Below are 26,559 nucleotides of genomic sequence, written 5' to 3'. Positions count from 1 at the left end.
ATAAGGAATCAGACAACTTAAAAAATTTCAAGTGGTACAGTCATATATTTTAACTTTGTTCTTTGCATCGTGCATATCTTTTAATTATTAGTCACTTCACAGTTTGACCCCTTCTTTTTACCAACCCATTTGTCATGTGGCTCCAATTTACATGTAAGGTAAATGGCAACGTAATGGAAAGGGTAGTACCAAGCAAACAACCTATTCCTTGACAATTATTCTGCAGATGGACATGCAAGGAAGGATGCTTTGACAGCATCAGTCAATCACTGGCAAATAACTTGGTTCTTTTATATACTTTCACAGGGTTTTAAAAAAGTAAATGAAAAAATTAGAAAAAAAGAGAAAAAAAGAATTTAAACAGATATAGCAATTAGTCATTATCATTATTGTTGTGAGTATCAGCCCCCATTCCCGATCCCCTGTGCTGCTGGAGGGGAGGAGGGAAAGAAATTAGGACTGAAGTTGAGCCTGTGGAGAAAGGAGGGGTGGGGGAAGCTCTTTTAAGCTTTATTTTTTATTTTCTCATTATCCTACTCTGATAGTTTTGTAACAAATGGAACTGATTTCACCAGGTCAAGCCTGTTTTGCCCATGATAGTAGCTGGGCAGTGATCTCTCCCTGTCTTTATCTTGACCCACAAACCTTTTATTATATTTTATTTCTCCCCTGTCCCACTGAGTAGGGGAGTGAGAGCAGCTTTGGTTGGGCACCTGGTGTCCAGCCAGGTCAACCCACCACAATTCCATCCAAGATTTCTCACTTATTAAGGACATTGTTTAAAAATGCATTAATTCTGAGGAATTTGGAAGTATCTTCTCTCAAAGGAGAGCTGTGACCAACCATTCCAGTCAGCTGCAACAGTTGGCTCTTACCATTTTCACAGATGTAAAAGATATGATTAAATTAACTTCTCCACACAAGTGGCAGGGCAAAACAAAGCCAGTAAATGGCTTCAGCTGGAGGAAGCAGAGTTAAGTAATTTCTGTATTTTATTTTACAGCCTTTATTTTACATAAATCTTTTTAGGACTGATACAATATTAGGGTCCTTCTCACTTTGATCTGTGGATTTTTTTTCCCCAAAATCTTTGTCTGAGTTGGGTTTGCTCAAATTAAAGTCACAGCTGCTGCTACATTTCTGTGTGATGCTTCCTTTTCATCCACGTTCATGCTAAGGGAAGCAGCAATATTTTCACCATTATCATTATTCCTCTACTTTTAAACAGAAAGCCAACAGCATAATCTTCACACTAATCCATGAAACAGATGACAATTATATATATGTGAGAAAAGATGCAGAATTTTCATTTTTCTCCTTCCTTGTCCTATTCAGCAAATACTGCAGCATTTCCTTTCATGATGATAACATTTCTTTGATCCCAGCAAAGAGATTTTTGAAACTTCATTGTTAGAAATACATGTAAAATAACTAACTTACATGGCCTCAATTACAAAATGGCATTTACTGCAGTTCATCCACAATGAGGGAGTTTCAAAATTCACAGCATGCCATTTTTCTGAAAATCAAGCAGCAGCACTTCACAGGTATGTCACTCCCGGAGCTTTATGCAAAGTCCACACTCACATGTCCTTGAATTCATAGTGACTAATAACCTCAGCAAGGCACACATTTTAAAAGAGCACTCATGCCAAAGTTGGCATTTATTCAGTGACATTACGGGTGGTATATTTTGCAGGCTGCTTTTTTAAGGAATGTTCACCCACCTGTACACTGTGTGTGATTTCAAGATCATTGCACTGAAGTTCAGCCATGCTCTGGACCTGAACATGCTGCACAGTTTTGGTAATCAGATTCAGAAAACAAGCATGACTGCAGTGCAATTCATTTATTAAGTAATTTACTGAATAGGGAAGCAACCTGATACATCGCAAAGCAGAGAGACAGAAAAAGCCACTTAAGGGGTTTCCTAATAGCACATATAAAAATTCTATCCAGAAAACAAACCAAAAACACTCTTAGCAAGAGGAAAAAGTCGATAAAGTTAAATTTCATCACTGACAGATGCCAAAGAAGCTAGTCTACCTAGGTCTTTATGGAATCTCAATATTTAATTTGCCCTTTGATGAAACGTCAATTAATCAAGTTATTTTGAAATAGTCCCAAGGTGTAAGCTCTGCTTACTACCCAAGTATTTGTTCAAATGAAACCACCACCAATGCCACTGTTTCACAGCTGCCAAGATTTTGGACTTTAACACAAGGGTGGCACTGTGTTACAAGTCTTCTAGCACCAGTCTTACCCTGAACTCCACACAAAGAGACCTCTGCAGCCAGCTGAAGCAGTAACAAAGTTAACAGCACTCCTAAAAGAGAGGGGACTTTTCCAGCAGTGTTCCAGGAACCATCTTGATCTTTCACATGAATTGTGTCCTAAGCTGCACCTCAGTCACTGACATTACATCACTAAGAATTTTGTTCCAATTTAAATGTATTAATTCCTTTTACAAAGGACCTTTTCCAATACCTAAAAGATACACCAACCTTTAAAAACCACGTCTGCTTCCTCCCATATAACGATATATACAGACTGCCACAGCTCCATGTCCAAAAGAGATCAGTAACAAGTGCTGTGTCCGTCTGAGCCAGTACTGCTCATTATCTTTATTAATGACACAGTGAGATTGAGTGCACTCATGTCTGCAGATAACACCAAAAGGGACCTGGACAAGCTTGAGACATAGGGCAACATAAACCTCATGAAGGTCAAGAAGGCCAAGTGCAAAGTCCTGCACCTGGGTGAGAGCAGTCAGCACAATCAGTACAAACTGGAGGATGAATGCATGGAGAGCAGATCTGCAGAGAAGGACTTGGGGATATCGGCAGGTGAAAAATAATATATGAGCCAAAAATGCGTGTTCACGGCCCAGAAAGCCAACTTTTATGCATCCTGGGCTGCATAGAAAGCAAGATGGCCAGCAGGTTGAGGGAGGGAATTCTCCTCTTCTACACCACCCTGGTGAGATCCCACCTGGAGTGCTGTGTCCAGCTCTGGCGCCCCCAGCAAAAGACATGGACCTGTTAGAGACGTGTCCAGAGAAGAGCCATAAAAAAGACTGGAGGGATGGAACAGCTCCCCTTTTTCAAAAGGATGAGTGAATTTGGCCTGGGGTTTAGCTTGGAGAAGAGAAGGCTCTGGGGAGACTTTATTGTAGCCTTTCAATACTTGAAGGGTGGCTTATCAGAAAGAGGGAGAGAGACTTTTTACATGAGGGTCTGTAGTGACAAGACAAAGGGCAATGGTTCTTCTCTGAAACAGGGGAGATTTGGATTAGATATAAAGAAGAAATTGCTTACTCTGAGGTTGCCCAGAGAAGTTGTGGATGCTCCAAGCCTGGCAGTGTTCAACGCCAGGCTGGATGGGGATTTGAGCAACCAGGTCTAGTGGAAGATGTCCCCACCCACACTGGGTTGAACGAGATGATCTTCAAAGGTCCCTTCCAATCCAAACCATTCTGTGATAAAAGCACTTGGCAAATCATTGCAATTCACTGCATCTGGTCAAGTTATCAGAACAAAAACTAGCAAAACAATGGATTGGGAAGCATCTTCCTAAATATACAACTCAGATAAGAAAGAGTGGAAAATAGCTTTGTACATTATCACAATAAGCTTTAAATTTGGTTCAGCTTTTCTTTATACTACTATTTAAAGAAGACTCTCTTAATATAACCATTGTCAAAGAAATATAAGTTTTAAAAAAATATGACAATAGAATTGGAAACAAAGCCATGTAATAAGACTGATTTTGAAGTCCATACAGACCTATTCTTTCAAGATGTATTTCTAATGCATTTTATAAGCCTTCCATTTCTCAAGGAAGACAGGCTCAACATTTACAAAACCACCTAAGTGTCATCCAAAATGCAGACAATTCTTTAAAGGTGTATTTTTTAAGAGTTTAGTCATTTCTGTCTAAAAATTATGCAACAAGATGGTGTTATTACCCTGTGGTGGATATTCCTGCCTTCTCAGAGGCACATTCAAACAGATGATCATCTCTCAGATTTTATACAATGACAACTGCATCTTCAAGAGAGTGCCTCACTCTACTTGCTCAGAAGTTTGGGTACAACTGCCTGAGACCGACTAAGATGGAAAAACAGTCACCTTATCAACTTTCAGTAGGCCTCAGCTCCCATTAAAAGGAATGTGGCAATTCAGAGCCCACCAGTGGCCCTCAGCAGGCAAGCTGCTGTCCACCAGCACTACAGCAGATCTTGTGGTAGGGCTGTTATATTCCACCAGCTTCCATTACAGAAATGAGTGACATTAATTTGGCCAGAATAGAGCCTAGCATTGCAGCTAAACTAATGATACTGTTGATGAAACTTCACTAATTTATGTCCCACTTGGCTACGTTGTAGCCGTCTGGAGTATGCTGCTCTTTTGAATCCTCTCTACAGGTTTTAAGTCCTTAAATCACATTTCCTCCCCAGTCTTTTTTGTCAGGCAAGTCACAACGGTCCAATTTCACAGGCAACTGGCCCACTACTGTTAAAAAACCTGTTTCTTGTCAAACCCTAAGCAGGTATGAAATATCACAAGACAGTATTGACATTTTCCTGGACACTGCTCTGCCTATAACAGTCAAAAGTGCAAACAGGAAAAAAGCCAGCTGCAGGTGGAGAAGAACCCTACTATTCCTCTCTAAAGACCACTATTTTTCCAACAGAAACACAGAACTTGCCCTTACTCTGCCAAATACCAAGATACTTGATCAGACACTGAAAAATATATTCAAGCTAAAAATTTTCTAAACCTTTCCCCCAAATCTTGTAACCTGGGGATTCACTTCCAAAATAGCTTTGCTATCAAATAAGGCATACATAGGTTATAAAAACACAAAGCTTTAATCAGCACTTTTTTGACCTAAATTCACTAATGGGTTTGCCAAATTAACCAGCCCAGAACTGTGTGAATATATTATTAAGCCCCATTTTGAGTTTGCATATTACCTGAATCTTAGGAGTGAATTAGTCCTCTCTTTGGTGTTTTATATACTTACAAAGATACCCTAAAGTTTTGTCTTATTAAGAGAAAAATTCCACAGAATGAGAAAAACTTCTTTGGTAACTTTGGGATCTTATAACTTGTAAATTAGCAATGAAAGCACTGAGATAAGTCTTTGGCAATATATTTGAAGTCCTAATGAAAGGGTCAGATTACAAAAAGCCACAGAGGGAGTATTATATGAGGAAGCTTTAAAGTTAGTTGCAATGTATTAAAAAACAACATTCAAATAAATTATTTTGCACTGCAGTATGCCAAGTTTTTGGAGATAGAATTAAAATTGGGCTTTCATTTTAGACCAAGTAAAGCATAATATTAGACTATAATACTGCATATAGTAGTGAGATCCAAATGCCCATGGTGTTGCAAGAGAACATTTTCCCTCAGGCATTTGAAATTTAATGCTTCTTTAATATTCTCTGTTGGATATTGTTAGAATGGAATTTCAAATATTTCCTGCAATTTGAGTTAAAGATTACTGCATAATGCTGAGCAGCAAAAAATTTTTGAAGCGTACATCTAAAGCTGGCATAGTAGCTTAATGTCCTGTTGTTTCTTGCTTTAGCAAAATTAATTTCTTCAGTCTTCAACCACGAATTCACACACCACCTGGAGATACAAACCCATAATTTAACTGTGGTGTATTTCTAGCTCCCTTGCCTAACACACCGAGGCCAGACCCTGTATGTCAGGCAAATATAAAAGGCCATTTCAGAGCAATACTTTCTATTCTCCTAAGTCAGAGAGTGAGCAACTTGAAAAACTGCATTTGGTTCATTATTGTCAATAAATGGGATTACTGGTCACGAAGTAAATGCACATGACATATTAAAAGTATATATTCTACTATATAGTCAAAGGTAAGACCTTTCCAATCAGACTCAAAATATTCAAAAGGCTTTTATCCAATTAAGATCCAATTTTTGCACCATGCATGTGTTAGTGCTTTACCATGGTTACTCCATACAGGTAAGGGTAGATGGCAAATGAAACAAAAAGGCATGGTTGTATATCATTCTAAAAAAAAAAAAAAATCAGAAAAAGACAAATTATAATCACGATTCTCTTTGCTCAATTACTTCATGGGAAAGTCTCCCTCATTCAAAGATGCAGCTGCTTACTTTTACAACATCTGTGTCACAACATAAGTGGTCAATCTCCCAGTTTTCTTCTATGTGGTTCCCTTATCATTTATACTGGGCACATGCAGACTCATTCCTTAGCTCCCCCCTACAGGAAGCCTGACAACCCCCCTCAGAAAGGCTTGGAATGCTGCTTCAAACAGTAGGACTACCATGAGTTCAAATGAAGTCATTCCTCAACACCATCCCAGCCCCACAAGACAACTCTAAATGACTTCATGACATGACCAAAAGTTTTAAACATTGGTCCTCAGTCTCATGTTCTAAGAAAACCATCCTCATGGGCTCCAGCACGACTCTTGTCAACACTCTGAACTGAAAAACCAACAAAAAATATATGTCTGCATGTTTTTGAGCTACAGGAAACTCCAAGTTACGTAGCATTGGTACAGCCAATAGAATCTACACAGCTGGAATTATGTGCCTACACTTTTCTTCAGAGATGGGGACAGTTTAGCCTGAATGAATACAAGCATGTACAAAAATTGAGTACTTCTGTTTATGTGAGCAGAATGAATAAATACAGTTCCTTCTTTCTTTAATCAAATATCAGTAAAGACACTGAGTATGGTCACTACTATAAGCACACATGGTACTAAAGCCATCCATAGACTCTGCTGCTGCATAAAAATCAGTTTGGATAAGGTTTCCAAAAGCAGGCCAGATACCAAAATGAATCTGTGAAGCAGAAGAAAAACCTCCACACAGGACACAAAGCGTTTAGTTGGCTCTTTTGCTTATTAGTGATAAATTCATGTTTTAAAAGTTATGTTTCAAATATGAACAATGTCATTAAGATAAAAATTTATGAGTATTTTCCTTCTGCAAAGAATTATGTTTTATACAATTAACATCAAAAAATCAACACAATAAGACATCACTCTCCTTACCAGGTATTTCTAGGGATATTTTCTTTGAAACACTACTCAATACTTGGGAAAAAAAAGGGAAAAAAATTTAGTCTATGTAATGGCAGCAACTTAGCTCAGTGAAAATGCAGAAACAAATTCAAACAGATGTTGTAAAACAACCTGAAATATTTTAATCAAACTACGTGACCATAATTCAAAGAAATAAACCTAATGAGAAAAACTCTTGTCATTATGCAAGAGATTTGGCATGGAACAACATTCATCAGTCATTCTGACATGGAAAGGATGGATAAAGGAAGCAGATGGATTCACCCCCCTGCACTGAGTCTAGAAAATGGAAAGTCATCACGATGGCTGCTAACCTCTTGTATCAAATTTATTACTTGATTATCAGGTTATAACAAACAAGTGTAAGAGGAAATCATATAAAAGAAAAAGCAAACATACATTCTTAACAGAAGCTGTTTTTCCACTTGACTGAATGCTTACCTCATTTAAAAAACTCAGAAGGACATCAGCTTAATTTAGTGGGAGAAAGAGGTAGTAGTGTTTGTTTTGTTGGGTTTTTTTCTAAATTGTTGCAATTAATTAAGAGTACAAGGTTTGATTTGGTAGAACTTGAACTGTTACACAGGTCATTTCTTGTTTAGATAACCAACCTGCCTCTTCTCCTCCACACATTGACATTAGTGAGTAGAAAATCCACACATGGCTGTCACAAAGTCTCTGTTCAACCAAGATAAAGACAGACTTGTGTTAAGGTAAAAGAATCCAGTAAGGCTACTTCTCAGGCACCAGGAACACAACTCTTCTATTCTCTTTGTAACAATTCAGAGATCAACTGTGCTGAATTTACAGCCAATACACCAAAGTCTTTGTGCCATGTGTGTGTGAGCATTTTGGCTGTTTGTTTTGTGGGTTGGTTTTGTTTGGTTTTGTTTCTTAAACAGGGACTCTCTATACCCTGGCCCTTGTAACAACCAAAAGAGAGAGAAGAAAATCTTCCAGAAATGGTGCACAGGTGGTGGATGACGACAGAGCTTCCAGGGTCTCTCAGCTTTGGGGGTGCACAACGGGGGTGCCACTACCAAACCTCTGGTCAGTGATGGAGCCCTGAACACCTGAGCTGCACTCCAGGAACCACAGACCACCCACCTCAGATCTGAGGAGGCACAGACGGCAAAGGAGGCCTGGATTGTTACAATGTGCCCTGTCAAACCTACAAATGGCTGTTTGTACTACTTAGAAAAAAAAAAAAGAAATAAAAAAGCACCTTCTGTTGACAATTTTTATTAAGATTTGACTCATGAATAGTTCATAAAGATTACCAATACATGTTCACAGAATCGCAGATTATGTGAGTTGGAAGGGACCATATTACAAGCAAGCTATACATCATTTGTGTCTCTTTATAGGCACATGAGTACAGAATGTGTTATTGCATCCTATCCACCTCTCAAAAACACACTAAAGGTTGTACAAATCAATTAATGATTAATTACTCACCTTTGATTAAAAAACCAATTAAACTGTTAACACGTAAAAAATAAGCCATAGGATAAAATCAAATCAGATCCATAGAAGGCAAAATTTATCCTTTAGAAAGTTTTCTGAACCACAGCGAGAATAAAATCAGGATTATAAGCAGAATTTATAGATACATCAGTTTCCTCATAACATTAAATGTCCATGCAGTATCATGTGACTGAAGTTCAGAAACAAACAGTGAAAAATAACATTTTGAACATTAGCACCAGGAATAAAAAATAAAATAAATCCTGTGATGGTTTTCTAAACTACAATTTTAATTCTTCTTGCTTATATCTACATCTTTATCTTTTATAAACTCCATGCTAGATTTACAAAACAGCTTTTGATCCTCTTAATTCTATTTCAGTATTTTTTTGCAATGCTTTTATTTCCGAAAAATCTCTTATTATTATTTCCTTGGACAATAATCCAGAATAGGCTTCCAAAACTGTTTCTATTCTAGTATTTCTAGGATTGAACCCAGCCATTATATAGTTAATTTTTCTTACAGAGTCTTAAACATTCTGAATGTTAATCATATCACACAGACTTAGCTACAGGAGACATGATTTGGTAATAACAATTGCAAGTAAATGCATAAGATAAAAGAAAAACTGTGTCATACATAGAGAGGATAAAAAGAAAACTTCAAAAATTACTGAAAATTAAGCATAAAAACTTACCTAAAATATTCATCAGTTTCTATAGATGGCAGTGAAGTAAAAGAAAATCCCATCCAAAATACAGCTAAAGAACCCAGCCAGCTGTTAACAGAGAATAATTAATTTTAATATATATATAAAAAAATTAAGAGATAATTCTGGTAACTACCCTTCAAAACCACTAGTTGCCTTGAAAAATAATACTAGATCCCCAGAAAACTGAGATTAAAACATCTTAATACTTCAGTGTGTTAATTAATTACTGATTTCCACGTATTTCAATATCTTTTGACTGCAAAAATTTTAAAATGTATTTGAAGAATCAGCCAAGAGCCCAATTCACATGTATACTAAATTTCCATTATTTCACTTGCACGTAATGTTTTCATTTATGCAGCTTTTTTGGATTAAAGTGCTACACAAGAGACTCATACTAATAAAACATGGGGAAGAATTAAAGAATATTTAAAAAATTACACTTAAATTTTGCTTGGAAAACATTAGAGTTTAACAAGTAGAAACAAAACGTAAGCCATTTAAGAAGGAAATGCTAGAATTATTAAGTTTTGCTGAGTTTAAAAAATACACCACATTCGCAAAACACTAAATTTTACAATATCTTTAGTTAAATCAGCATAGATGACAATTCAGCGTCTCTTGGACTAATTATACTGGAAACAGATTGAAAATAAAGTGACAAACAAAAGCATTTACAAATGGCTTTCTATCACATTCATAACAAATCACTTTCAACAAAACATAACAACAAGATTTGTTGTCATCTCCAGCAGCAAATAGTTCCAGGAGCACAAGCTTAGGCAAAAAAAGGACCAAGAATGAAAAGGAAGTCTTACCTACAGAAAGTTTGAAAGTTTCAAGTTAAGCTCTTATCTGAAATCCACTAAATCAATACAATCTGCTATGCTGACACAGACAAATCAGTTTACAGCATGCTAACAGTGATTTACCTGAAAATTGATAAGGAATCAATTCAAACTGAACTAATTATGTTTGGTGGAAATTACCTTATGTGGGCCCACGTCAGGCTTTGTGTACATTTAAATCTTAAATAGTGTTAATTAAGTCCATACAATGTCCTGGTGCAGAAGAGCTTACAGTCACCAGGGTAAAGCACCTCAGGACACTCTGGAAAACTCTGACTGTAAAACAAGCTCCCTCCTACTTACCAAGCTTCTCTACACTTCACAGCAAGCCAGACTTCAGCTTTGCTTGCAGCTATTTGGCTTTTAAATTCATCCCCAGAAGGGAACTTGGGTACAATCTTCATTCATATTAAAAATGTACAGTTATTAACTGACATAAATCAGTACAGGTTGACATTTAAAATAAACTAAGCATGACTGTACCTTTCCCACTCTGACTGCACAGTTTTCTGTACTGCAGGAGCTGTCAGGGGTTCAGCTAAAGACTTGTTCAAGACACAGGACGTTCTGAATTGAGGCACGAGCACAACTCACTAAGAGGAGAACATTTTGCACGACAAGCATAAATATTTAGGTTTTACACCCACTGCCCTAAAGGAGTGACTTCTTATTTCTGTCACAGACCGAAGAAGAAATTGCATAAGCGTATAGGCTGTTTAGACTGTTTTAAAAAAATAATACTATCTACTCTAAGGATTAGAGAGAGATTTAAAACTAATCCTGCAGAAATATATTGGCACAAGTGAGACTTCACTAAAGATTTCACTGAATTACAGACTTTTTGCAATAAGGAATCCTGTCAAGATCCGAGGGAAAAGAAAAATCAACTGTGTCACCCAAGACCCTCTTTTATAGCATAACCAGCAGAGTTTATGAAGCTGTATTTTCCTGATGTATTTACACCAGTATCAGCCTCACTTTTAAACCAGACCAAAAGGAATTGACTTCACCCAATAGTTCAAAACACAAGCAGACGACAAACTTTATTTTTGTACAAGAGGTCCCTAGTTCTAGCAGCGGGATAGCACAGGTAAGCTCTCAGCTTTCCCTAAAAATAATAAAGGGTTAAACGCAAGCCGAGGGGGTTTCGTGAAGTGTGAAACGCAGCTCTGCACCATCTCCCGCAGGGCCGAAGGGAATGTGAGGGAGGAGGCGAGGGAAGACACCCGGAGTCACAGGACAAAGGGCTGCAGCTGCAGGGACGCGCTGGCAACTCCCCAGAGCAGGCCGGGCAGGAGAGAGCGGCGCGGGCAACGCGAGGGGACCGTGAGGGGACCGCTCCGCCCGCTCTCACCGGGGCTCCCGGGGACGCCCTCCCCCCCGGGAAAGGGCAGGGTCAGGCCGCGCACTCGCACCCACGCGAGCGCCTCCGAGACGCCGGGCCGGGGCGCGGGGGGCGCGGCGGGAGCGGCCCGCCAGTGCCGGAGCCTGTCCCGGTTCCCCGTCCCGCCTCTCCGCCTGTTTCCCACCAGCAACAGCGCACGCCGCGCCCTGCGCATGCGCCGCAGCTCTTTCGCATGTAGCGCGCATGCGTAGCCCGGGGCGCCCGCGCTGCCGCAACCCCCGCCCCTCGCTTCTCACGCGCCGCTCTGCCCTTCAAATGAATGGGGTGACGCGAGGGGGCGGCAACCGCCAATGGAGCGCGGGGGCGCGCGCCCTGGCCCCCGGGCACGCCGGGAGTTGTAGTTCCTTCAGAGAGCGAAGCAGTGCATGTCGGCGGTAGCCTCGACTACAGCCCCCAGGCGGCCGCGCGCGGGCGGCGCGCCCCTCCCCTCCGCGGCTCCTGGGCGCAGCGCCGCCGCGCCCGCAGTCGTGTCGCAGAGGTGACCCCGAGCAGCCGTTTCAGCCGCTCCCGTCGCTCCCGCCAACATGGTCGGTACCGCGCACCGGGCCCGCTGCGCCGGCGCCCGCACCGCGCCCTCCGCGTCCCTCCGGGGCGGATCGGGGGGATCCGGCGGGCGGAGGTGGCCGCGAAATGGCGTCGCGCTGCTTCGCGGGTGTGGGGGATAGGGGTGACCTGGAGGTGGCTGGTGGTGGCGGCACCCGGAGGAGCCGGGCCTGGCGGCGGCCCCAGAGCTCACCGCAACCCCCGCGGAGGCCGCGCAGGGGTGACCTTCCAGCGGGAGACGTGGGGTCGGTGCCGGCCTGGCGGCGTCTGTGCCAGCGCGGCGTGAGGGGGAGGGCGGGATGTGGGAGCGGAGCGAACCCCCCCCCGCCCTCGGTGGTGCCTCCCGACGGGGGATGGCACCGTTTGGCCCCGCGGGTGGCGACGTTGTCTCCGAGAGGTCCGGAAACCCTTCGCCTTAGTCCGCGAGAGCTTAACGGGTTTGGAGCGGTTCTGTGTTAGCTCAAGGGGAAGCGCTTGTGAAATGTCTTTATTGTTTAATCTCTGCGTGCTGTCAGAAATCCTGCTGTTTGTGCAGATTGTCAATAGTTCTGCCCTGAGGTTATTACAGTGTACTGCAGCGCTTTGCTTTTCTGCAGCATATATACTTACATGTATGCACACACAAACCTGCACAGAGACCTTCCTTTCCTTTGTTACCCTGAAAACGTCTCCAGGTTTTTCTAGACTCTATACCCTGTTATTCAAACCTGTACTTTTAATGTTTTGCTGTAGAAAGGATGCTTGCATGCTCTGGGACGTGGCTTATTTCAGCTATACCCTAAAAAATACCAAAGTCTGTAAACTTCTCTGCTCTTTCTGTTTAAAATGTGGATTCAGAGGAGTGACACAAGATAACAGGTTTTAGTTTGTACCTGAGCTTTCAGATCATTGCCTGACATGAATGTACCAATCTCACAGAGAACTGCTGGTTGTAATTTACTTTGGTGTCCAGACTTTTCAGAATGTCACTGTTTTTATCTTGCCTTTGCTGTTCTAGTTGTGCATGTGGTGGTGGGCAGAGGCTTTAAACTCCAGAAATAAAATTATCTGTCTATTGATGCAACCACCGTTAGATAAATGAAGTGAAAAAAAGTCTTTCAGGGCACCTGTGTCAAGGTCACTTCTTAAGGAAAGAACGCCTTTGGAATTCGGTCTCTGAACGACTCTGCTGGTGGCTCTCCTGGAGTGCAGAGCTGACACTTTCTACTCTGTTTCCAAACATGTTTCTTGTCACCGTATCTCTGCTTTAAAGAAGGGAGAGCAAAGGGAAAGTTTCTTAGGCAGACTCTAGACTCTTGAGGAGATAAAGTTTATCTTGGTGCTTAAATCACCTTTGTGAAGCAAGGTGGGATAGCTTAGTTGGCTTTACTATTCAGGAAAAAAGTCAAGTTGATGATAAGTTTATCGGCAGTAATGTGTATGGAGGTCTTTCATTTGTAATTTGCAATGCAAAGTAGACAGGGTGTTCTTGCCACAGCATTTGATAGGTTGTGAGTTATCTTTAACTCACCTTTGTAACCTCCTGAATCAGTTTTGCGGTGTAGTGCTATTTGCCTGTATAGCACTAATATTTTAGGTCTGCTGTTGTCACCTGTAAATCACAGACATAACTGAGGCACTGAGTTCTTCAGCCAAAGTGTTGTGGGGAGGGCAATAAGCCCACAACTGCCTCATTTGGTATTGGAAGCTTCACTTTCATCTGTCATAGTTGAGGAAGGGGAGAAATCCTACATGGTTGCTGAACTAGACAAAGAAGGGTACCCAACAATGTTCAGTTGTTGGGGGTTTTTTTCCTCATCCTTTTTATCACTACCGGTGCTACTCTTTTAGTTTCCTAAAGCTATTTAACTGTACATCGGCTGAATGCGGAGTGGGGAAGGCTTTGAAACAAAATAGTTCAGTTAGTTGTTGCTTAATTTGTCCTCTAGTTCTATACCTGAGGGTGAGTAAAGGTCACCCCTGTAGCTACCACATGAAAGTAGTCTTGCAGGAGCCAAGTCACGAGTTGAAGGGCCTGGACATGAATGTTTGGAACCTACAACTTCCACTGGGGAGCTACTCATTTCTCTAAATATCCAACCTCCAAAAGTAGCCTCTGATGCTCAATAAGACCAATTTTGATATGTGATGTAAGTTTTTTCTTTCTTTGGTGAGAGTTATCCACATTTTGTAAGAAACACAGCATTTTTGGCTTGTTAATCTAGCTTCTGGATTTGAGACAGCATGGAAGTTTCTTTGATACTAATTGCTCACAATTAGTGCAGGAGTAAAGGAGCCTGGGGAATGGATTGAATCCAGTGGACTGAAGGCTGGGAGAGAAAAAGCAAGTAGGCAGCACTCTTCACTTTATTTTAGCTTGTGTTTCTTCTGTCTCCAGCCTCACATTGGGGGGGAGAACAGGAAGGATGGTTGTAAGCAAACATAATTATGGTGAGAAGGTGGAGCTGAGTCATGACCAAAGTGGTTTTGTTGGGTTTTTTTTTCCAAAAAAAGGCTAAATGCTAAGTTTGTCTCAGTAAAAGTATAATAAATAATTCTATCTCTTACCTTTTTTATTTTCTACTCCTTCCTTCTCCTGTTGTTATGCTAAATACTCACCGTAATATTAGTGGATAGATTGACATTTTTTATGTTTAAATCAAATTAGCATATAAAGTGCATATAGTGGAAAAAAATTCTCATTTTATTAACTAGTATGGTTAGCTGCCATAAAAGAGTATTCACTGTCACCTTAATATAAATAAAATGTAGGATCTCCTTAGAAACATGCTGTAAACTTGGCTTTAAAATTTGATACACATCTTAATCCATGCTGTCCATCATCATTCAGATGTTATGGTACATTTCCTTACTCAGCAATACAATACCAAAACTAGTTTTGAGATTTAAACCAGCAAGAATTGTTTGTCTGCCCTCCTTCCCCCTCTTTGTGGAGTTTCCATGAGGGATGAGGCTCATAATAGGACAGATTCAAAAGAAAACAGTGCAGTTCAATGCTGTGTAGCTGCTAATCATGTAACCAGATATTTAAAGAATCGTTCCCATAATGAAGGTAGAATCAGGCCAGGTCTAATTCTGCAAGTTCAGGAGTTTAACGTCATCACTTACACTCTCATTTTATCTGGTATGTGGGAAGATGGGGTAGGTGGCCTCATTTTTGTAATAATTTAAGGATAGCTTGATGCAACTGTGCTTGGCTGGTCACTTCTGCAGAGAGGATACACTCAAAGCCCAAAATGGTTTTCCTATAAATATCAATGACAGGAACATTGGTTGGGAAGGATCTCTAGAGGTCACACGGTCCTCCCTCTTTCACTCCAAGTCTGGAGGTTGTCCAGTCCAGCCTGACAGCAAGGCTGTTGTCACTGATAAATCATATCATATGTGTGTTTTGATCTGAGTCTTGAAAACCACCAAGGGAGAAGATTGCACAGACTCTCTGGGTACCCTTTTGTAGCCAGTGCACCCTGTTCTGCCATCTGCCACTAGGAGAGGTGTTGGGAAGCGTTATTTTTGTAACACTCTGTGAAGGTGTGGTAGGCTGCTGTTACATCACCCCCCATCCTCTGCCTTTCCAGGCTATGTCCAGCATGCTCAGCCTCACTTTACAGGACATGAACTCAGGGTGCCAAGACTGGACTCAGTATTCCAGCTGCAATATCACCAGCACTGAGTGGAATGTCTTTGTCTGCAAGCTGCGCTTCTCGTAATGTAGCCCAGGATGCAATTAAATCACTTCTTTCACGTTCAGTTGTGCCTGGTGTTTTGTCTGTATCTCAAATGATCACCTTTTAATTATTTGACAAAGTGGGTTTGACACTCCAGCAGCCCGGTCAGAGTCTGCTTGTTCCTGTCCGGGCACAATCTGTCCCAGCCCTATTGCCTCTAGAGAAACAGGGAATGTTATGAAGGTCCTTTAGCATGTGTTCCATTTTCAGAGGATCATAGAATGTTGCATTTGAAGGGACTTCTAAAGGTCATCTGGTCCATCCCCCCCTTACAATGAGCAGCAACATCTTCAACTAGACCAGGTTGCTCAAAGCTCCAATTTGACCTTGACTGTTTCCAGTGATGGGGCATCTTACAACCTCTCTGAGTAATCTGTGCCAGCATTTCCCCAGCCCTATTGGAAAATAAATTTTCTTATCTAAATCTACCCTCTTTTAATTTAAAACTGTTGTTCCTTGTCACTTCATAACAGGCCCTACTAAAAAGTTTGTTGTAGTCTTTCTTAAGGTCCCCTTTCAGTATTGAGAAGCTACAACAAGGCCTTCCTGGAACCTTATCTTCTCCAGGATGAACAACCCAAACTCTCTCAGCCTTCAGTTTTCAATATTGAAAAACCTCTGGATTTCCCCAGATCTTAGTTCTGCTTAACAAAATGGGATGTTTACTATAAAGCATGCATTTTTTTCCCCTTTATTTGCAATATAGCAACATGTTGGCAGTCTTCTCCCAGTCTTGTGGAGTTTAGGGTCAGTTTGACAATAAACAGTTGTATTATGGATTATAGTGTCTGGATTTGTCCATAATGTACCTTTTGTCTGGTAGATTTCTTAAATTACTGCCAAACAGTTTAGTGGGGCACTAGTTTTAAGTCCACTAGATTCTTTGGTCTCTGGCATTCAGTAAGTCTTTGATTGCAAATAAACATTCAAAATGCTTAATGGAAACAGCCCTCAAAATGGAGAAGAATGTGAAAACCAGTGAAGTGTCACAGCTTGTGAAACTGTAGGAAATTTCAAGTATGAATGGCTAATCTAATGAGTGGGTGTTTGTTGTATTGTCCTATGTTGAAAAGACAATGTTGTTAAGGGGAATACAGAGTTTTTCAAATACATTGTTATTCCTGGCATTTTGGAAGTTATTCCAGGAGTGATTCTTCAGGATGCTTTTGCCAGTGTGGTCTGTTTCTGTAAAAGCAAGTAGAGAAATTGCTGGTGGTTCTGGTAGAACAGAAGTATGATCCAAGGAGTTGGGGCTGATCTGCATTTAGGCACACATTAGCATCTAGGTTAAATAATCCATGATATTGCTGTGGTAACTGTTAATTTTTAACACTCAGGTGGTGTGACCTGCACTGTGTAGCAGTGGATAAAGACTCTAATTTTCTTACAGGGTGAACCTGTCAGAGTCCTGGTGACTGGAGCTGCTGGGCAGATTGCTTACTCCCTGCTCTACAGCATTGCCAAGGGAGATGTCTTCGGCAAAGACCAGGTAACTCTCACACTGAATTGTCACAACTGCAGTCCCTGGGACTGGTTTTCTTGTAGACACTCACTGATTTACCAATGTGCAAGTAATTTCTTCTTTAAGTGAGGAAAACTGGTGTCTGCTCTGTTACACAAGCTTTCAGTTGTTGGTTGTGCTGAAGTTGTTTGTTTTCTCTAAATGGGTTTTAAATCTTGCAGGAGATAGCAGTTTCTGGCAGAGTACAAGACAAAATTCATTATGCCCAACTTGCACTAAACTTTTTCTTTCTTTACAGCCTCTTATTCTTGTGCTGCTGGACATCACTCCTATGATGACTGTACTGGAAGGTGTGGTGATGGAGCTGCAGGACTGTGCTCTGCCACTGCTCAGAGGTGTCCAAAAGAATTTTTTCTTATACCTACAATAGGCTGTTAAAGAGCTGCTGCATTTATGAGTTCCTGTAGCTGGCAGGACGTTAAACAGAAGAAAATATTTTATGATCCTTGGTTTTATATTTTTTGGAAGATAAATTAACTTAGGCTGTAAGCTAGCAAGAATGACATCAAATGAGTTTTGTGAAAAGAACTGACAACACAGATATGTGGGTTTTGGTTTATATCAGCAAATCCTGGGGTTTCAGCCTGGACAGCAAATTGTCAGATACTTGTGCATATGTGCATTGTGTTCTAGCCCAGTGGTGAAATAACAATCTTTAGATATTTCTTTGCTAAATAAGAAAACTACACCATAATTTTAGACTTCAGAAATATCTTCTGTATAAGGACATGAAATAAAAAATGACCCATTAAGTCATGTAAACAAGTTCTGGTACTTTAAACAAGCAGAAGAAAGGGAGTGAGTAGGTGTTACAGTATTAGAATACTTGAAAAAACCCCATGTAGCTACCAGCTCTTGTATAATTCAGACCTTCAGTTTGAATTGTAACCTAACCCAATTCAGAATCTTTGTTTGGGATTGTTAAAGAGGAAGGAAAATTTCACTTGTGTTGATATTTGCCATTGAAACTTTTTTGTAAAAGTAAAGAATAGCATATGTACTAATATATATATATTTAAATAGAGACACACGAAACTTATATTTTTACATAGATTTCTCCCATGTTTTCCACTTTAGATAAAAATTTGTACATATAAATCATTTACTGGCAAGTACTTAATCTGTGGAGTTAGGGCCAAATGACTATACTTGTGTTTTTGGAAGGGGAAGGTGGTGATATTGTCAGATTAGATTATATACTCTTTATGAACAAAAGAATATTCTGTTAACACTGTGCCATGAGTATTTATCTTACTGATTTTTTTCCCCTCTTTCCTTTTTTTAGAGGTCATTCCAACAGACAAGGAGGAAGTTGCATTCAAAGACCTTGACATAGCGATTCTGGTTGGCTCCATGCCAAGGAGAGAGGGCATGGAAAGGAAGGATTTACTCAAAGCAAATGTGAAAATTTTCAAGTCTCAGGGTGCAGCCTTGGACAAGTATGCCAAAAAGTCTGTCAAGGTGAATATAGAAACTGAATTTAAAACATTAACACGGTTATGTAGAGATCTAAATATATTGTAGAATGATATTGCGCAAGAAGGAGCCTGTTCAGTGCAGGCATTCCTTTCCTTAAGCCCTGGAAAATATACCACAGTCAAAACCAACCCCACAAAACCATATTAAAAAAAATGAACAGTCTTTTGCTCGTTATCTCTCTCCTCTGGGAGAACTAAATCTTCTACATGCAGCTGCCTACTTCATATCCATCTGTGGCTTTAACAGAATGGCCCTTAACTTCAGTATCAATATGGAATTACAGTTGCACAAAAAATCGGCTTTATTTGGGTTGTTTGTGTCTTGTTCTTTGGAGCACTGGAAGATTTTAATTGTTCTCTCTCAGATTCCTTCAGCACAGTTAATGGGATCATGGGGCTGCTCTCCCACTGCTCTTAATCTCAAACCCAGACTCCAACTGTGCTTTGTAACTGACTTTTTAATGTCTGCTTCCTCTGCTGATGAACTTCCTACTGCTTCTAAAGACTTGTTTGCTTCTTTATCCAGTTGGAATAAAAACTATCAATATAACTATTATGGAGTAGTGGAAAATTTACTGAACTCACTTTCAAAAGGCGAGATACAAAGGGAGGTTTGCAGATCAGATTGTGTGATTGAGGGTATATGGAGTCATTAGTCATTTGAGGCACAAATGAAGGATGAATAAAAATCAGTTTTCCATGGCTATAAATGGATCTAAGTTGAGGCAGTATTTTACTTCTAACTGCTTATGAACATTGAGATTAGTAACTGTTCTGGCTTTCTTAATTATAAAGCAATTATATAAAGCAGTGGCAGCCCAACTAAAGAGTATTTAAAAGGCGTTGGTGAAGTCACTGTGGACTGACTAGTGTGCATGTACCTTGCTTTTCCTGTGTCTGGTACCATGAGATTTGAAGCCAGGTTGTGGATCAGTATATAGATCTCCCTGGAAATCTTGTTCTCTTTCACATTTGAATCTCAAGTTATAAAGAAAATACCTACCTAGAAAATATCTTTCTGTACAGTTGTAGAAGACTGGGTGACTATGAACCACACACTTAGAAAACAATCACATTGAAGACAACCAAGAGATTTAGAAAACTTCACTTCTTCGATAGCTTCTTTGAAGGCAAAGCAGAGTATTTCACTGGAGGGAGTTGTTTTGCAGAAATACCGACTTCATCTTCCCATTTTTCATTTTCAGGTTGTGGTAGTTGGGAATCCAGCAAATACTAACTGCCTGATTGCATCAAAGTCAGCTCCATCTATACCAAAGGAAAACTTCAGCTGCTTAACTCGTTTGGATCACAACAGAGCCAAATCTCAGGTAAAAAGAGCCTATTCTGTTATCTCTGCTAAACACAAACAGAACAGTGCTTTCAAAGGAGCCTGTGAATTGAGAAACTGAAGTCAATGCATTGGAAATCTTTAATTTCCCATTAGATTGCTCTGAAACTTGGTGTGACTGCTAATGATGTGAAGAATGTCATCATCTGGGGCAACCACTCCTCCACTCAATATCCAGATGTCAACCATGCGAAGGTTAACGTGAAAGGAAAGGAAGTTGGAGTTTATGAAGCTATAAAAGATGACAGCTGGCTGAAGGGAGACTTTATCCTGGTAAGACAGGTGGTTTTTTTGGTGTTTGGTTTTTTTTTTAACGGTCCTAACCTTATCTGAAATTGTGATCTATGTACCTGAGTGACTTGGTGAAGCAGCTGTTCTATCTCACTAGTATAAGCCACCCTCACATAGCTTGTTGCTGTCAGTTGTTTGCCCTTGAAAAATTTAAGGCACGAAGGCCTATGTAAACCCTGCTAGAAAAATCCACTTGGAGTGCTGAAATGATTCAGCAAAAAGAGTTTTGATCATAACTCAGGTGAAACTTGTCTGACACAAGAAGCACCTTTGCCATTTCACTGCGGTGACTTTTGGGGGCAGTTTTGTAATAATGGCATTAATTGATTGAGAGCACAGGCTATCTATGAAGTCAGACAGGTTTACGAAAGCCCCAGGTGCCTGTGATTCTGAATAGCTGTGCTCTGCTTGGTGTTGCAATGTTACTGGCATCCGAACAGCCAGGTACTACACCTTAGCCAAGGAAGCTTTAGTTTAGGACAGAGAATGTTTTTTGTCATATGGCAGTGCTCTGTCCTGTTTTGGATGTAATATTTCAGTTCATGCTTGTTGCTGTGGAATAAATGATTGGCAACCAAAGTTCATGAGCCAGAGTGTAAGCAGAAAGCTGTCCTTGTCCTTGATCCAGCTATATCTTACATGGCCAAAACAGATTTGACCTTCTAGGTGCATTGTAATGCTGGACTGTATTAGAATGCTTTACCTGAGATAAGGTAAGATTTCATAATTCTTGCTTTCTGGACTGGGGTGTGGTTGGCATAAAGCTGTACCAAAACTATAGTGAAGCCTATTCTGAGAACTCTAATTCACAAACACAAAATTTCTAAATAAAGGGAGGTCTGTTCAACTCTCTTCAGGAATTACATGAATTTTGTGCAGTAAATATTGTAGGATTGAGACCAGCAAATAGTTCACATTGGTATTCAGCAAAAAACCTTAATTGACAGTGTTGCTCTAGACATCTGTTACTGTTGACATGCACAAAGTCTCTTGGTGGGAAAAGCTTGAGACGTCTGGTTGTTATGTGAGAAGCTATAAAGCAGGTACTAAAGATTGAGCCAGCCTCTGAAATGTTCCATTATGTTCTTGTCTTGACAACACTCTTCTGGATTGTATGCCATGTATGCCATGTTTAATGATAGAACTGTATCTTGACTGATGAAATGAAATAATTACGTACAACGATCTTTCTTCATGGCATTTACTGACACCATTTGGACGAAGCCATGATTTTGCTGCTTTGCGATTTAGGGTTTGGGGTTTTTTTTCTTAACTGCAGACTGTTCAGCAACGTGGAGCAGCAGTTATTAAGGCCAGGAAGCTGTCCAGTGCCATGTCAGCTGCCAAAGCTATCTGTGATCACGTGAGGGACATCTGGTTTGGTACTCCAGCGGTAAGATGTTGCTTTTGAGTAAGTGCATGTTTGCCTAATTTGCTTTGATTACATGCCAGCATCATTGACCTCCGTTGCGTATGTGTGTTCAGAGGAAAGAATCCATCTTCTTCTGGAGTAAAGGGTCTCGTAGGAGAATACAGGATGTTGAAAAATCAAAATTTTGCTTTCTTCTAGCAGTGAAAAATGCATTCATCTCTTACTTTTCTGGTTTCAGGGGGAATTTGTTTCGATGGGAGTCATTTCTGATGGCAATTCTTACGGTGTTCCTGAAGACTTGCTATATTCATTCCCTGTTGTGATCAAGGTAACTAGACTGTATTGAAATCCATGTATCTTCTGCAAGACGTAAAAACTGTCATGTGAGCTTGTTAATAGCAGTGATTTTTGTGTGGGACTGCAGTTACTGGGATGTGGGGGTTTTAGTCTTTCACAGAGAGGACTGTTCTTAGCCAAGTAATTTAACTTGGTTGCCAACTAAGTGCTGATTGATGAGTAGAATCTGACATGACTAGCTGATGCTGGTTGCATTCTTTATCTGAAACAAAACTAATTGCTGCCTGATGTGTTTTTTAGGGCTGTAAACTTTGGTTCTTATGCTGCAAAGTGTCCTTCATGCAGACTGAATTGAAAGCTTGTTCTTACGTGGTGGGGGCTTTTTATTTTTTTGTTTTCAATCAGGACAAGGCCTGGAAGTTTGTTGAAGGTCTTCCTATTAATGATTTTTCTCGTGAGAAGATGGATCTTACTGCTAAGGAGTTAGCTGAAGAGAAGGAGACTGCTGTGGAATTCCTCTCCAGTGCATGACTAGGTCATGAGGAAATACAAAATCATTTAAGAGTGGAAGAATCTAAGAGTCGTCTTTAGGTCTGCTACCAAACACTATTACTGTATCCAAGTCAACTGTCTGTGGCCATTGTGCATTTTAAAGTTCATAAGCTTACTGGTACTGTTGTGCCTCTGGAGTTATTAGCAAAAATGTTATTAAAGAAGTAAAACTAGTTTGTTGACCAAACTTTTTGTCTTTTCAATACTAGTTGCTTTCTGTGTGTGGTACAGGATAATTGTTTGCCTCGGCCTTGGCTACTAACGCACAATCCGGTTAGAATTTGGCACTATTGGAACACGTCCTAGTCCATGATCACTTCAGCATCCTATGGCTCAACTGAAAATGAACTTAGAATGTAATTGCCCTTGAACCAGTAGTTCAGTGAGTCTGTCACTGGACAGTCTTCAAATATACACAGTTCACTCGGGTTATGCTTACAATGTTTGTCAATAGAAATATTAAAAGTTGCTTAATCACAGTAGTCTGTTGCACTTTATTTGCATGTTTTAGTTATGTAACTAACAGAGTTTGTTAGTAGAAGATAAAAAAAACCCTGAAAGCCTATTTTAAGAAACTGAGGGAAATGAGTTCTAAGAAGCTTTATTGATGACTAGCACCACCCTTTGTCCAAGTTGCTGACTGTCCTGTTCCAATAGAATTTTTCGCCTTGTACTAAAGTAAATCTTGGTCTGTCTTATCTGGTGTCATCTCATTTTTCTTTTTCAGTTTGTTGTCATTAAATAAGGATACAAAAAATAGAACTTTTCTGACCAAAAAAGCAAAGGTTAAACTGAATTATAAGCAAATTGAATGGTTTCTTTGAGGATTTAGCAACAAGAATATAGAATACATCAGCCATCATCAATAAGCTTATCTATAAAAATAAGTCTTCTTTCAGAACGTTACAGTACCTATTGAGTATAGTGACAGTGATGCAGCAAAGAATATACATAGAGTTGAAAGGGAAAACAAGCATTTCAGATAATGGGAATGTGCTGCAGCACAGGGCAACTGGGACAGGACACAGTCAGTGAATGCCATGAATGTTTATGAAGCAGCTGTTGCAAGAATTTATGCATTATTGCAGTCTTAGGAATAGACAAGAAATACACACAATTGTATTTTTTCACTGTTATTCGTCTAAGCCCCCTAGAGTTTAGCCATGGAGAAGTTATCAGAAGAAAATTTCATACATCTGTCTTTTCACAACAGTTTGGGCACTTCTGCAGGAATTAGGGAGGGAAGGAAAGCTGCCAATGTGATGACTGTCTTGTGGTGTTCCATGCAGTCAGTGAAATCTCATTTCAACATGAGCCCAGCGACCAAAGGAATTCATTACAGTAATTACCATGCTACAGCTTATTTTAAAATAATGTGTTTTACAGTGAATGTTACAGGAGATAGCTCCAGTGCACACTGTTACTTGGTGTGAAAAGACGAAGGAAAGGGAAGAGTGCACATCTGTGCCTGATAAACAAAATTAAGGGATGCTAAATCCCTTGCAGTGTGCTTTGTGCCATACCTACAGAAGCATCACAATGTAGGGAAGAAGCTTCAAAAAAGAAAATGTGGAAGATCTGGCTCTTCAGGGTTTTTGATGTCTGTTTTAAAGCTGCCTTCTGCAGGAGACAACTCACTTTGTGTAATGCTTATAACACATAGGGTATCAGAACAATTGCATAACTAACCTCAGTACTTGATAGACTGTCTCATGATATACCGAACTCCTCATGTTAACAGTTGAATTTACATTGGACTACTCATACTGAATTTTGCACACCATTTCTGTTCCCTCCAGATTTCTGTGAAGCAATTCAACAGGAAATCTCTCATCTGCTCACTGACCGCGCACTTTACTATCCCACTACTTACAAACTCTCAAGCTACCACGTGGTGGCTATTCTTTCTATTCTTTGTATTCATGTTTCTGGACTGCTCTGTCCTCTGTTCTACTCTCTCCAGTTTTTTTATTTCTGGGAGATTTCCTCCTGCTGTGGTTAGTTATCTCTCACTGTGGCTCGGGTTACTTTGTGCAGTCTTTATCAAATCTGAGGGTAATCAGATACTGAAACAACCACAGAGGTTGTGGAAGCTTCAGCCTTGGCCCTAGCCCTGCATTTAGCAGGAACTTGTACTGAACAGCTGCTGAACTCTGTGACTGAAAGCCACTGAATGTCTTCACACCAGCTATATCTTTTAAACAACTCTAAATGCACATGTGTTGAAAGTTGTTCTTCACTTAGCAGCGAGGTATTTTCAGGACATACAGGCTTTCTATGCAGGAAGGGATCTTACATCCACTCTTCACTTGCTGATTATCTCTCCAAGAGAACAAAAGTTAGGACTTCAAACAGCAGCTCCTGAGTGAGTGTGTACAAGTGTTCTTTGAGAAACAAATCCTGGGGGAAATTAGGACTTGAAGTGTCAGATACACTCCTGGAAAGTTTCTGGATGGAGTAGCTGAGAACATTAGGGCTCCTGGCTGAGTCTGTGTGTCAGCAGAAAGGCTCCCAGGGAAGGCTGAAAGCTTCAGCGTGACTGGCATTCCTTGTCGTGGAGCGCCAAATCCATGGATCATAAATCCTCCCTTCGTGCTTGTGAAAGCTGTACAAGGCAGGCTGCTAAGCTGATCTCTTTGTGCTTTCTCGACAGCTTTCCATTGCCAGCAAGAATTCTTTTGAGAGGGAGAAGTAAAGCTTTTCCCCAAATGAATGAAAAACTGATTTCAAGTTTGTGTCACATCATCGTTCTTCTCCCACTACAGCTATTCCTGCTCTTTTTTTTGAAAACTCCAGATCCAAGGAATGAATCTAAATCAACATTACACTGATGCTCATCACAGAACTTTTTACCTGGGCATAGTTCTAAGGTGTCTTATCAAATCAATAGGTTTTGAATCTCACTTTGCATGAGGGAAGGCAGGAGAACTCTGTCAGGTAAGAGAGATGCAGATTTCAGAGCACTGGATTTACAAAACAGAGGAAAGGTGTCATGGATGAGTTCATTTGAATTACTTTCTTTTTTCTTTGTTTTTTTTCCCCCCGTTTCCTGTGGTTTGGGGACTTTTTTACATTTATAGACACATTTTGAATTCCAAATAGCAAATCCTAGAGGATAACTACAGCTCAGTGTAATGAAAGAGGAACTTACAGAAATAAAATTATTTGCAGCTTAAAGGGAAGATGTTTTATGTTCAAAGTTGGGTTTTTTTTAAAAAAACATTCCAACAGCTCTTTAAGTGGCAGCTTTGAATCGGAAAATGATAAATGCTATTGAATTAAAGCAGAGGTTGATCAGTCAGCTGCTTAAAATACTGTAACTGCAGGCAAATAGAAAAATTAACAGATAGAGATGCAGTCTTCAGCTTAGCCAGAAATAAGCCCATTGTTTTGGTTTTACAGAATCTTTAATAATTTATTACTAAAAATCTAATTATGCAGATACTTTCTTTTTTCAGGTCTGCTAACCACAGCTATCAATGCCAAGACCACCTAAAATCCTAAATAAATACTTAAATAAATAAATACAGATAAAAATAATTTTGCAGTGCAAGTTTTCTAGGAACCTCCAGATGGAGCTAGTAGAGAGGGAGTCACACTGGGAAGATTTTTTTTTCCCCTCCACCTGCAAGCCTGGAGAATTTAAATATTTGCTCAAGAGAAAGCAAACAAATCTTCCAAATCTGCAGTTACAAGGCTGGGGGCCCAGGAAACTCTTGGACAGGAGAGGGAAAGTGTTGGCCAAATACCCTCATCTCCAGCAGTGGGGACAACCTGCCTCCATCCAGCAGGGAAGATGTCCACATGAAAGGTGCCTTCTCCACGGCAAGGAGAATAACCTACAGACATGCTTGGCACCACCCCTGCTGGTGACCCTCTCTTCCATTCCCAGGTAGGAAC

At 40.3% G+C, this 26,559-nt stretch overlaps 2 protein-coding genes across 3 annotated transcripts in view; one reads left to right on the top strand and one right to left on the bottom strand.

Moving 5' to 3' along the window:
* The window catches only part of WDPCP (WD repeat containing planar cell polarity effector), a 145,018-nt gene extending 135,611 nt beyond the window's left edge, over positions 1 to 9,407 (bottom strand). For both annotated transcript variants that reach the window (XM_008929042.2, XM_018084452.1), the window contains exon 1: positions 9,261 to 9,407. The gene's annotated coding sequence lies outside the window, so the exon portion shown is untranslated. The remainder of the gene's footprint in view (positions 1 to 9,260) is intronic.
* Positions 9,408 to 12,158: 2,751 nt separating this feature from the next.
* Positions 12,159 to 22,846, top strand: MDH1 (malate dehydrogenase 1). Its single transcript, XM_018084418.2, is given in 10 exon segments — positions 12,159 to 12,398; positions 12,400 to 12,468; positions 17,190 to 17,288; positions 17,560 to 17,656; positions 18,607 to 18,782; positions 20,005 to 20,127; positions 20,244 to 20,420; positions 21,718 to 21,831; positions 22,049 to 22,138; positions 22,513 to 22,846. Coding segments are annotated over 10 exon segments (1,311 nt in total). The 3' UTR covers positions 22,639 to 22,846.
* The last annotated feature ends 3,713 nt before the right edge of the window (positions 22,847 to 26,559 follow it).

The sequence above is a fragment of the Manacus vitellinus genome, unplaced genomic scaffold, assembly GCF_001715985.3.
Source record: "Manacus vitellinus isolate BGI_N305 unplaced genomic scaffold, ASM171598v3 scaffold_70_pilon, whole genome shotgun sequence".
Lineage (NCBI taxonomy): Eukaryota > Metazoa > Chordata > Aves > Passeriformes > Pipridae > Manacus > Manacus vitellinus.
This window is presented reverse-complemented; position numbering and strand designations above follow the sequence as displayed.